The sequence below is a fragment of the Musca domestica genome, unplaced genomic scaffold (assembly GCF_030504385.1).
Source record: "Musca domestica strain aabys unplaced genomic scaffold, Musca_domestica.polishedcontigs.V.1.1 24, whole genome shotgun sequence".
NCBI lineage: Eukaryota > Metazoa > Arthropoda > Insecta > Diptera > Muscidae > Musca > Musca domestica.
The window spans coordinates 8,098,743-8,111,813 of NW_026712272.1; the positions used below are offsets into that span (position 1 = coordinate 8,098,743).

The 13,071-nt window shown below is 34.7% G+C and overlaps 1 protein-coding gene across 2 annotated transcripts; it reads right to left on the reverse strand.

Moving 5' to 3' along the window:
- Positions 1 to 1,263: 1,263 nt before the first annotated feature.
- LOC101887539 (PAX3- and PAX7-binding protein 1) lies at positions 1,264 to 9,934 on the reverse strand. 2 transcript variants are annotated; one of them, XM_005191435.4, is made up of 13 exons: positions 9,428 to 9,929; positions 8,461 to 8,792; positions 6,595 to 6,835; positions 6,359 to 6,535; positions 5,696 to 6,201; positions 5,507 to 5,630; positions 2,779 to 2,967; positions 2,570 to 2,718; positions 2,308 to 2,512; positions 2,051 to 2,243; positions 1,823 to 1,982; positions 1,597 to 1,760; positions 1,264 to 1,537 (listed from the first exon to the last, which is right to left on the reverse strand). In XM_005191435.4, the coding sequence occupies exons 1-13, from the start codon at positions 9,768 to 9,770 to the stop codon at positions 1,486 to 1,488; spliced, it is 2,835 nt and encodes a 944-aa protein (XP_005191492.1). In that variant the 5' UTR covers positions 9,771 to 9,929; the 3' UTR covers positions 1,264 to 1,485. The 2 variants fall into 2 exon arrangements, 1 of the variants encoding a protein (XP_005191492.1); XR_002195449.1 differs by lacking the exons at positions 1,264 to 1,537; positions 1,597 to 1,760; positions 1,823 to 1,982; ... (4 more) ...; positions 5,507 to 5,630; positions 5,696 to 6,201 and having other exon boundaries at positions 6,395 to 6,535; positions 8,456 to 8,792; positions 9,428 to 9,934.
- Between the last annotated feature and the right edge of the window lie 3,137 nt (positions 9,935 to 13,071).

Genomic DNA, 13,071 nt, shown 5'->3' on the forward strand with positions numbered 1-13,071 from the left:
CTATATGGAATTATTTTTCGGGAAGCAGACATTTGCAAATTTAAAACGAATTGGAAAAGGAAACCATAGGGAAATGGAGTTATTTTTCGTGAATCGCTCATTTTTATACCTTGATCGAAATCGGATTGGAAGCCATCACGAATTATACAATTTAACATATTTGCATTTAAAGTTATTTTGCGACGAATACAAATATTATTTTCGTCCTCGTCTGCAATTGAAATGTTCGTTTAAATTAAAAAACAAGTGAAAAAGATGTAAGTTCGGCCATGCCGAATTTTTAATTCCCTCCACCATATGGAATGAATATGGCAATTTTCAAAAAAATAAAATCGTTTAAAAACTCTGTTAAAATCTTAAAAATTCCGAAATATTAGGGTCAATACGACGACGTGGACCTGCATAGGCAAATTTTGTCATGAGCCATTACAATAATGCGACTATAATCATAAAAATACCGAATATAGGGAGGCTATTCCAAAACGTGAACCTTGCACAACTAATATTCTGTCATAGGATGTAGTATCCACTACGAACTTCAAATACCAAATTCGAAACAATTCCGGTGAATAAAGTAGCTAAAATGATCAAAATACGGAATATCTGGAGGTACCGTTATATGGGGGCAATACCAAAACGTGCACATGCACAGACAATTTTCTGCCATAGGCTGTAGCATCCATTACGAACTTCAGATACCAAATTTGGAACGATTCCGGTGAATAAAGTCGCTAAAATCATCAAAATACCGAATATCGGGAGGTACAGGCTATACGAAGACTTGGACCTGCACAGACAATTTTCTGTCACAGGCTGTAGTATCCATTAAGAACTTCAAATACCAGATTTGGAACAATTCCGGAGAATAATGTCGCTAAAGTCATCAAAGTACCGAAAATAGGGAGGAACCGTTATATGGGGGCTATACGAAGACGTAGACCTGCACAGACAATTTTCTGCCATAGGGCGTAGTATCCATTACGAACTTCAAATACCAAATATGAAACAATTCCGGTGAATAATTTAGCTAAAATCATCAAAATACCGAATATTGGGAGATGCCGTTGTATGTGGGCTATACGAAGACGTACCCCAGCACAGACAATTTTCTGCCATATGGCGTAGTATCCATTACGAACTTCAAATACTAAATTTGAAACAATTCCGTTGATATCTTCCACCAAAACCAATACCTTCTTTTAAGTCCATCGGGTTTATGCCTTGACACTACCTTCATTGTCATCCCAAGAACAAACATTCAAATTTGAGCATTTTCGAAAAGAAATCTTCTCTTAAGTGTATTGAAAATTTGGAAAACTATTCTTTTAGAATATACAAAAAAAACGGCTAAAACAATATTTATATTTATACGAAGAGTGTTATTCTGGTTTACTGATTCCGCAAATGCAACAATATGTTGTATTTAAAGTTAAAAAAACTAATTTTTATATTCATTGATGGAAAAAAAAACACCGTAAAATAGTTTTAATTGCTATGTAGTCTTTGCAAGATTTGTTTAGCCTTATCACTAGTTTGCCTAAAAGAAAAGAGAACGATTAGACCCTTCAAACGGAGAGTTTTTCAAAAAATACTTACATAAATACAGGATTATTAGCATCACAAGATTCCATTGTCTGCTTAATGTACAATATAAAAAGTTGTAGATTTTTCAAGCATTCCGAATCCGGTTGCAGCCAGGCAGTGGGTAAGGTATTCACAATTGTATAAGCTTTACTTATAGCATCAATTGGTGTACAGACCTAGAAAAAAGGGGAACAAAAATTAGGATCATTATCCTTAAATAATTTAATGGAATACCCACCCTCATGGCCATAAGTAAATAACGATTTAATAGGCAACCAATTGCCATTTCCCTTAGAGGGGTATCCGCAATAATACCCTGCCAGGAGAGGAAATTGCGAAACAATTTCAAACCACTGCAAAATTGTCGTTGAAAAAATGAGGTCTTATTCTCTGAAACTCTGTAGGAGAAAAACAAAAAGAATTATTAACAATTTTTCTCATCAGAAAAGTGTTTTCGAATTCCTACTGTTTTGGAAATATGGGTATAAAAACATCATTCTCCAGGGCATTTTTCATTTTCTCCAATATTGCCTTGAACAGCTGCTGCAATGATTTTGTTGACTCTTTCAGGGGATAATCGCGACCCAAACGATTTATGAAACCAATTAAACGCAAGGTTTGTGTGGTCGACAAAGGATCCCAGCAATGGGTTACAATATCTAATTATAAAATCAAATGATTAATTTATTTCTATTTACAACCTCTTTAGAATTTTCCGTTTACCTGTTATTTTTGGTAAAATAATTTTCTCTATGAGTGTTGGCACCAAATTTACATCTGGATCTTGTCTTAACGACTCCTCACTTTCGTTTTCATTCCAGGCATATAATATACAGGCAGGATACCAATTTAGTTTTTCAATATCTTTGTAGTCTGCCAACAGGGGAGACCATGTTAGCATTTCCAAACGGATAAGGGGTCCCAAAATCTATTTAAAATTGGAAATTATTTTGAGTTCATAAACTTTATAAAAATGAAAACATACCTTGGGCAAACAAAGACTAACAAAAGCATCTTTATACGAACTCATGTCGGTTTGTCGCCAAGCATGGAATTTGGATAGAATTATAAAAGGTTTGCAAAAATCATCCGTTACATCGTCCATCACCTCAAGGCCTTCTTTGATCAGCTCCTCTGCAAAACAAAATATTTTGATAAAAAAAATGAGTAAATCTAGAATTTATCGAAACATACCCAATTCATTTTGAAATTGCTCTTGATAACGATCCGATGTCTCCTCGTCCGAAGACATACCATCCAAATGGGAAGACAATGTGTTTTGTCGTTCCCTTTCACAGCGACGGCGTGTGCGACGTCCCTCTCTTTCAGCTGCTCGACGAATCTGTTCATCATGTTCAGGGCCTTTGCGTACAGTTGAGGGTTCTGGAAAATTAAGATTAATTTTAATCAGTCATCTAAACGACTTTTAATGTTGTCTTTCGTTAAAAGTTCTTTTGAGACCTTGTGAAGATTTCTTTAAAAAAAACTTCCTAATGTCTTCTAAAGGGTAAGATGAAAAAACTGCAACCAACTTCAGACTACTGTCATTTCTAAGTCACTCGTCCGACAGATGTTAAAATTATTCCAGTGACAGCTCATTACGTTATTTACAAGCCTACAAAAGCATTTTGCTGAGAATTTTCCAGAAAAAAAGTTATTCGTGATGGAATTCAGGGGGGATAGTATGATTTCTTTGTATTTGGCTGGAGAACCACAAGTGGCTATCGTTGGAGCACTCCAGCATTTAAATTTGAATAAATCTTTTGTGTCTCGTACCATCGCTCGTTACCATGATTCTGGTAGCGTAGCCCGACATTAATGAAGTGGACGGAAGAAAACAGCAACATCAGCAGAAATGGTTCGAAAAGTAAAGAAGTGGCCGAAAAAGGGCTCGTGAGCTGAACATATCGCAATATTCTATTCGGCAAATATTGAAGAATGAGCTCGGGCTAAAGCCTTTGAAATTCCAAAAAGTGCAAGAAATTTCACCGTAAAATAAAGAAAATGGACTCAGAAGAACTAAAGAGTTGCTTCGCTTGGCCGGAAGTGGTGAATTGCCGAATTTGGTTTTCTCCGATGAAAAAACATTCTCCACAGTTGTCCAGCAGTTTGTAAACAAACAAAATGATTGTCTTTACTTGCCAAAGAGGTCAGCTGACAAATGTGCACTTTCGGTTGGCCACCAGAACTCAAGCGCCGGCCATGGCGACAGTGTGGACCATATTAATCGACCGTGGCATCAACATAAATGCCGAATATTATCGCGAAAATATTCTGGAGGGTGTATTAAAGCCTTGGGCACGCTAACATTTTGGCCGCAGAAAATCAGAAAATTTGAATTAAATTTATTTGAGAATTGAGAACAAAGAACAAATCTTTTAAAGCACTCAAAATTTCTGGCATACATTTTTGGAAAAATTAGAAAAAAAAATTTAAAAAAAAATTGAAAAAAAAAATAAAAATTAAAAAATTAAATTACATTTATTTGAGGATTGAGAACAAAGGAAAAATCTTTTAAAAAACTCACAATTTTTGGCATAAATTTTTGGTAAATTTAGAAAAAAAATTGAAAAAAAATAAAAAAAAATAATTAAAAATTTAAATTAAATTTATTTGAAAATTGATGACATAGTAAAGATCATTTAAAACATTTGAAATACACTTTTGGAAAGTTTAGAAAAAAATTGAAAAAAAAAAAAAAAATAAAAAAATTAAAAAAAAAAATTACATTTATTTGAAAATTGAGTACAAAAAAAATCTTTTAAAATACTCAAAATTTCTGGGATACATTTTCGGAAAATTTAGAAAACAATGCAAAAAATTGAAAAAAAAAAAACTAAAAATTAAAATTTTTTGGGCCTGTTTTTTAATGACGATTTGGTTGTGAAAACAAAAAAAAACACCATACCAATAGAGTTTTTCAAATTTTATTTATTTACTTTTTTGTTTCAAAATTTTTCCAAAAAAATGAAAATCATGACCAAAAATGGTCACAAAATGAGGTTCCTCGCTCTATTTTCAGCGCACAATGTCCACCATCCCGTTGGACTATTGTGTCTGGAGTATTTTGGAAAGCAAGGTTGGCACTAAAACATACCAAAATGACGATCACCTCAAGCAAGCGCTTCGCCGGGAATGGGCTAAAATACTGCAGAGCAACATTAGGGCAGCGTGTGACGGTTTCATTGGCCGTTTTAAGGCCATAATTCGTGCTAAAGCTGACCAATTCGAAAAAATCTAAACTTATTCTAAAATTTGATGCTATTTTCGACATTTTTCGCTTTCATTCAATAAAATTTAAAAAAATGTAAAAATCATCAAATCAAATCTAAACTTATTCTAAAATTTGACGCTATTTCCGATTTTCGTTCAATAAAATTTAAAAAAATGTAAAAATCATGACGTTTGACTTTGTTGCAGTTTTTTTTTATCTCACCCTGTATTTATAGTAGGCCTTTTGAGGCTTTTTAATTACAGAATTCTTTTTTGTGGCCTTCGCAAAACATAAGTCCTTTTGAGGCTTTTTAATTACATAAATCTTATTTTGTGTTCTTCTTAAAAGATAACTCCCCTTGCGGTTTTCTATAAAAAGATCTTTTGCGGAATTCATTCTACAAAAAAAAACTTTTTATGGTCTATTCATAGAAGACACTTTGAAGTATTCTATCTAATCAAGAGGTATTGATTAGGTCTTTTATCTAACCAAAAAGTGATTAGCTTTTGACGTCTTTCTATAAATCAGCTATTTATTCAAAACGTTGTGAAGTCCAGTTTCTTTAAAACCTTCTATAAATATAATCGAATCCTATGAATAGATTTCCTCAAAAGGTCTTCTAAATGTAGAACTACTCAAAAAATCTATTTTCTGCTTGGGGAGTCCTTCTCCTGATTGACAAATATGGTGTCATTTTTCAATACTTACTTGCTGCTTCGGCCATTTCTCTTGCCTGATCTCTGACATCCTGTCGGCGACGTTCGATTAGAAAATGCTGATGTTTACCAAAAAACACAATACATCTTTTTTCCAGGTCATTAATGGCAGAGATCTAAAATAAAAGAGGAACAATTGTGAAAATTATTTACTCAAAGACTATGAAAGAAAAATCCCTACCTTTTCATTTAGACAATCCACCAAATCGGTAACATAACATTTGATCTCCTGATAGAAACGATATTTAGCTGCTGCTGCCGGGGCCTTCTGTTTTGCATCCATTTCCTCCAATTGCATGGCTTTCATTTCCTGTTGCACACGTTCAATGTCACTCATATGCCTGGCATTTAGTTCCTTTAGCTTGTTAAGCCTTTCATTGATGGCTTCACGAATCTCTTGGGGCGAACGTAAGGCTGCTGTTTTGGTTTTCTCCTTTTTCGGTTTGGTAACACTCAACAATTGCTGCGGCCTCTCCAATGTACACTTGGCATAGGCCTGCTCCAGCAATGATGATGTCGATTTGACTTCTGGCGGAGCTTCAATGGCCTTGTCGGCACTTGATTTAATCATAAATCTCGACAACACCGATTCATTTTGAGCATTTACCAATTGGGCACCGGTGACACCTTTGCGTATTTGTTGATTTTCCCATTCATGTGTCTCACAATCCGAGTCCTCATCCGAACCTAGGGAAAGGTGGAAAACTGAAGTTATAGTGGCGTTTAAGAAGTTTTGCGTGTTTGTTTCTCATTCACATCATCATGAGATTTGTTTAGAAATTTAGCAACTTGTGGTCTTAAAGGCCTTACAAACCGTAACCTTGTTTGATTTCTAATTACATACAATCTTTCTCAACGGCATAGAATTTTTCACGCCTTTCTTCACGTTCCTTTATGCCAGTTATGGCATTCATATCCATACGTTCCTCATCATCCGAGTTGTCACCTTCCATATCTTCCCGGGCCAAACGGCTGCCCTTTTTGGTGTCCACTTTTGGTTCCTCAACGGCAATGAAATCACCTAAAGAATTGAAATTATAATAAAAATGGTTTCCTGGGAATATTTCAAGCATCACCTACCTTGTTCACGGGCCTTTTGTCTACGCTTGCGTGCGGCATGTATCATTGCAGCATCGGGTATAGATCCACTTTCAAGCATTTGTTTCAAATGATCCGGTTTGGCAAAACGATGTCTACTACCATCGCCATTTCTTTCGCTATCGCTATGATCGGAATCTTCATCTGACATATCATCACGCCCAGCACACAATGCCGCCCGTCCATTGAGGATAATATTTGGTTCGGTTTTTTTAACCACCAGCTGTGAATCAATTGCGGTGAAAAATATAGATTAGCGATGTCAGGAAGTGATTGGTTTTTCTAAAGGAGGTAAAGAGGGTAATATTCCTACTAATATTAAAATGTTCGACCAAGCCGAACCTTGTGTACCCTTAATGGAAGACCATTTTAAAGGTTGCTTTTATTTAAAAGAAAAATATTTTCAAATATACAGGGTGAGATGAGAAAACTGCAACCAACTTCAGACTCGTCACTCGTCCGACAGCTGTTGAAATTATTCCAGTGACAGCTCATTATATAGTTTACAAGCGTACAAAAGCATTTTGGTGAGAATTTCCTAGAAAAAGTTATTCGTGATGAAATTCAAGAGCACTCCAGAAAACTCCAGCATCGCTAAAGCGTAACTTCGCTTGTCCGAAAGTGGTAAACTGCCGAACTTGGTTTTCTTCGATGAGAAAACATTCATTGTACAGCAGTTTGTAATCAAACAAAATGATCGTGTTTACTTGCCAAAGAGGTCAGTTGAAAATGTGCATCTTCGGTTGGCCACCAGAACTCAAGCGCCGGCCATGGTGATGATGTGGGCCGCTATAACAGCCAATGGTCACTCTCCGCTCGTATTAATCGATCGTGGCATCAGCATAAATGCCGAATATTATCGCGAAAATATTCTGGAGGGTGTATTAAAGCCTTGGGCACGAAAAAAATTTTGGCTGAAGACCTTGGACATTCCAACAGGACCCAGTACCACCCAAGAATGGTTACAAAACGGGGTTCCTCGCTTCATTTCCAGCGCACAATGGCCGCCAAAATCTCCGGATACCAATCCGTTGGACTATTGTGTCTGAAGTATTTTGGAAAGCAAGGTTGGCAGCAAAAAATACCAAAGTGTCGATCACCAAGCGTTTCGCCGGGAATGGACCAAAATACCGCAGAGCAACATTCGGGCAGGATGTGACGGTTTCATTGGCCGTTTGAAAGCCATAATTCGTGCCAAAGGTGACCAATTCGAACAAATCTAAATTTATCCTAAAATTTGATGCTATTTCCGATATTTTTTGCTTTCATTCAATAAAACTAAAAAAAAAATTAAAATATGGCGTCTGATTTTTTTTTGCAGTTTTTTTTATCTCACCCTGTATTCAAATATACAAGACACTTTAAAAAGGTTATTCTATTCATAAAAGACTTGAGCGAAGCCTCCCATCAATAGGATACCTCAGGAAGGATCTTCATCATCAGACATTTTGATATGTCTCCGGACTATTGAAGGCCTTCGAAAGGGTCTCGTATCTTTCAAAGGAAGACCTTTCAAGACACCTATTATTGGCAAGCTTCTTGAAAAATCTTCAATGTACAGTAGAATCATCCTTCTATAGAGGATATTTATTCTTGGTATTAATTAAATAAGGTGACCTTTAGTTAATTGATTGCTACGCCAATTTAGTTTCTGCATTGTGACCATTCTTTTCAAAACATTTATCATTTTGAAAAGCATGTTACTTTTCAAATACCAAAATTTTGTTTTTGAATGAATATTTTAAAATAGATTCTTAAAATATTCTCTTTGTTTGCATTAATCGAGTTTTTTGGTTTTGTTTTTTTGATTGGTAAGGTGAGCATAAAAAATGATAATAATAACCTTACCACAAAGTCGTCTGTGCGTATTTCTGTTTGGATACTATCACTTTTATTACTTTTCTTATTTTGTTCCGAAGAACTTGTTGACGTTGTCGACGCTGATGTAGATGAACCTAAATTATGAGAATCATTATTAAGACGTGATGAACCGTTTTCACGATTCGAATTAGCACTGTCGCTTGTCTGATGACCACCACCACCAAATCCGCTACTGCTGCTGGAATAATTCTCAGCACTGCGTTCCTCTTTCTTTTTGCGACGTCGTTCTTTGTCCATCATGCGCATAACTTTTTTGCTGTGGGAAGATTTGCGTACTTGGAACACTTCGCCATCGTCCTCTGGAAAAAAGAAACAAAACACATAGATTAGAAGAATATAATTTTGTTAATATTTTTTTTTTTTGGAACAGTTTCTCCAACACACAAAACAACTCTAAAGATGAGGGTACATATGCAGCTTGGCATTATGGCTAGGCATATTAATGTCAAATTATAAGGGAAACGACGGCGGGATTGGATTGCGGTTCTGGCATCCCTTTATGATATTTCACAAAATATACCATGCCAAGACTTCAAGCTGTTTATATACCCACACCTTGAATATTCAGGAAGAGTAAGTTTGCTTCTATCTAGAAAACATTTTAGATATTCCGAGTTACTGCAATGTATATTACATAGAAGTAGGTATAAACATTTAAATGATAGGAATATAAATCGAAACTAAAACCTCCATGCATTACAAAACTTTCAAGTTCAGGTATGCAATTAAAAATTATATTCCTATTCATATACGATGTTATACTTGTTCCTTCTCCATTTTTTGGAAAATCTCCAAAATTTCCATCATCATAATTATCATTTGCATGGCAAATTATAACTCATCTTTCTTTCTGTTGTTGTACAAACAACCCTCCCCATCCCCACGACCCAATAACCCACTTAATTATTTAGGCACGCGATGCATTTCTAATTACCTTCGTCTGCAAAACTTAAAAGTGCTTTCGTTTTGCTGGCATCTGTTCCAGCTGCACTGCCACCACCACCGCTGCCACTGCTACTTTTGGAAGATTTCGATTTTCCATCTTTATGCTTCTTCGATTTACTGGAGATATGTGGCGGCGGTGGAGCTATAAGCTCATCACCATCATGATCCATATCATCGGATGCATCGTTTTTCTTTTTACTACCATAACCACCATCATTGTTTTCCCTTGCTGCTCCGGTTCCGGTTGCCGTACCCAAATCATCTTCATCATCATCTAGGGCACTTGAGAAAACTCTTCTTTGTATCTTTTTCGGTTTACGAAACAATGACATTCTGTTTGCGGCTGTATTGTAAAGCGGTAAACTTCTATTCCGTACAAAATATTTATAGTTAAATGTAGTTTTTCCGGTTTTTGCAAAAACTGCTTGGGAAATTCTATCCTCTCCGTCTATAGAAATGCTTCTTCTTATAATGCATGAGACTCTTCTTCTTTTGATTTGCAAAGTAAAATGATAGCAAATGGCACAATATACACTTATCTATTGTTGTCTCTTTCTAATTCACAAAGATATAGACTATGCTACTTGCACTTAAATTAACAGCTGATACAAACAATAGGTATACGGGTGGGTCGATAATAACAATGCTTGCTGCCGGCATGTTACATTGGCTCACAGATTATTATGCATACGGAATGGGGTGGCTTTCGTTGTCAAACGTTAGGCAGAGTGTTGCCAGTAGGAAAATTTCTTGTGTTAATAGTAACCCTTAAATGTTGATGTGAGACAAAATTTAAAGAAGCAATATACACTCAGAATTATTGTTTTCTTTTTCTAATACACGATGAGATAGACTATGCTACTTGCACATAAGTTAACAGCTGATAAAAACAATATGTATAAGGGAGGTTCGATAATCACAAGACTTGCTTTCAGCCTGTTACATTGGCTCACAGATTATTATGCACACGGAATGGGGTGGCTTTCGTTGTCAAACGTTTGGCAGATTGTTGCCAGTAGGAAAATTTCTTGTGTTAATAGTAACCCTTAAATGTTGATGTGTGACATATATAAATTAAGCACATTCTCAGAGATAATGGGAATGAAGAGACTGAATCATGAGTTTCGTTGAGTGTTATTGACAAAACTACAACAGGTGCAAGGGTACTTACATACTGACCCTTTCCTTTGTAACTTCAAAACTAATTTTAGTTGTGTTCCAGTACTTTTTTAGTAGTAAAACTAGCAGAAGAGAGAACAGTTCGAATTGTCATTCTCATTTAGGTTTGCTCAAAAAATAAGGGAACGGAAAATTAGCAGAAATGCGATAAAATGTCAAAATTCAAAATTCCAAAAGTAAACAGCCTAAATCGGACTGGTGAAACCTTACTGAAAAGAGCGCCAACATTTAAAAAATGAGTATTGAAGACGATAAGTTAAAATTAATAATTTATAATAATAATTAATAATCTGATTCCTCATTCAGCCAGTCCTCTTCACTGCTGGAATCATCCAAAAGTGAATACATCAGTTGCTCCATATTTTCTCTTTTTGTTTTTTGCACGACAAATATTAGTTTTTCCTTTAGTTTTCAAGTTGATCATTTTCTTTATTGAAATGTATCAATACATTTTTCAACCTTGTTAGCCCTGCCAATTAAATGTCAAATTTACAATATGCACATTTCTGCTCGGCCAAATTCATGTAGCTAAAACGAGCAGAAATGTGCACCACTCAGCGCCATTTTTTTCTCGAGAGAGCTGCAAGTTTTGCTAGTTTTTTGAGTACGGGAACGCGTTGTAGCAGAATTAGTGCTAATTGGTACTAATTTGCAGGTTCTGGAACACAACTTTTAATAGTATTTTTAATGGATTTTATAAGTTCAGTAAAGCAATTAAATTGTCAATTCCATAATATATATGCGTCAAATTTATCATAGTGGATTAAATGTAACATTTTATATCGGCCTAAACTATCCATCCTTGGAAGTAAATTTTCTTACGTTAATCAGGTTGAAAACAAAAGTGTAGAAAATATCGGAAAGATGGAAATAAATTTCGTGCTAGATGTGTTTAAAGATTTTGGAAAGGACCAAATATATAAACATGTTTTTTTATGATCAAGTTCATGTTTTCTGCTAAAAAAAAAACTAAAGCCGTTTTGCATTTTTCTTATGTGACAACCAGCAGATAATGTAATTTAAAATAATAGTATCCAATATAGTATCCAATATAGTATCCAATTATTTTTATTGATATCAGGGTCTCAACTCATTATGTTTACTACATGTTGACAAAAAGACGTCAAATTTATAACCATGGTACAATAAGGAAGGAAAACAGCTTCGTAAAACTACAGAAATGCAGCCCTGCAGCTATTCCCGCTTCTGAATTTTTCAACATTATAGGCAACAAGTTTTCATTTATTTAATATTTTTTGTTTATTTTTAAAATGAGTCATATAGCGCGAAAGATAGATGAAATGCCTGGATGTTCTCTTAAAAATATGATCCTAAGAGTTCAATCTTTGAATTCCATGTCAAATCTGGTTAATATTATTAATGCGCGCCCCGCAATTTAAGTTTCTTCCAATCATTGATTTTGAAAATATTTTGTTATTTATATTTTTCAAAACAAGAAATACATACACAAAATTGGCAGAAATCGGGCACACTTAGAAAAAAATTGTAATCACCTGGAAGCTCTACCTTACCCTTCTGTTCCAGAAAAGCCAGAATGTAAAATTTTTTACCACGAGAAACGTTTTTCCTTTTATGATATCGAACAAAAATTAAAACTAGTAGATTCTTGCCGGTTCTGGAACAAAGTATTAAAAGCATTTCGCAAATTTAAGAAGACGTCTATTATTTATGCGAATTGTTGTTTTGTCCATGGTACAATTAGAAGGTAGAACCTCTTCGTAATACTGATCTGAGGCTGTGCCCGCTTTCTGTGCCCGACTTCTGCCAATTTTGTATATGTATTTATTGTTTTGAAAAATAAAAACAAAATATTTTCAAAATCAATGATTGAAAAAAACGTAGATTGTGGGGCATGCTTTGAAGATATTTATATTTTTTAGTCATTTAACAAATAAGGAAACATGTGAAATAATATAATAGAATAATAGAAAAAAATTGTTTGCGTTAATTGCATGGCAGAAGAATACAGGTAGATGCATCAACACTTGGGAGCATTGATATGTCAAAAAAATAAATGTTTTTTCAAATATAAGTAGATTTTTATATGTTTTCTTATACTACATCAGTCGGAGGCTATTATAATTCGCGTTTTTCAACAATTTTTACAAAATTTAAATAATTTTTCATTCAACATTTTCAATTCAAAAATTGGTTTGACAGTTCATTGTCCTAGCAGCTGTGTCGACGCGTCTACCTATATTCTTCTACCATGGTTATTTGTTTTGCCCTTCTTTTTTATTACACCATTGTTTTTTCCTTCATTTTACGTACACATTTAAGGAAGTTTATGTAATGATAAACAGTTGATCAAATTGCCGTTTTCGCCTAACATTCTGTTTAAACGACAACCAATAACGTTTTCTCAGGGCAAATGTGTTTAAACAAACTGGATTTATAACAAAAATAAAAGAAAAATAAACAATTTCAACATTT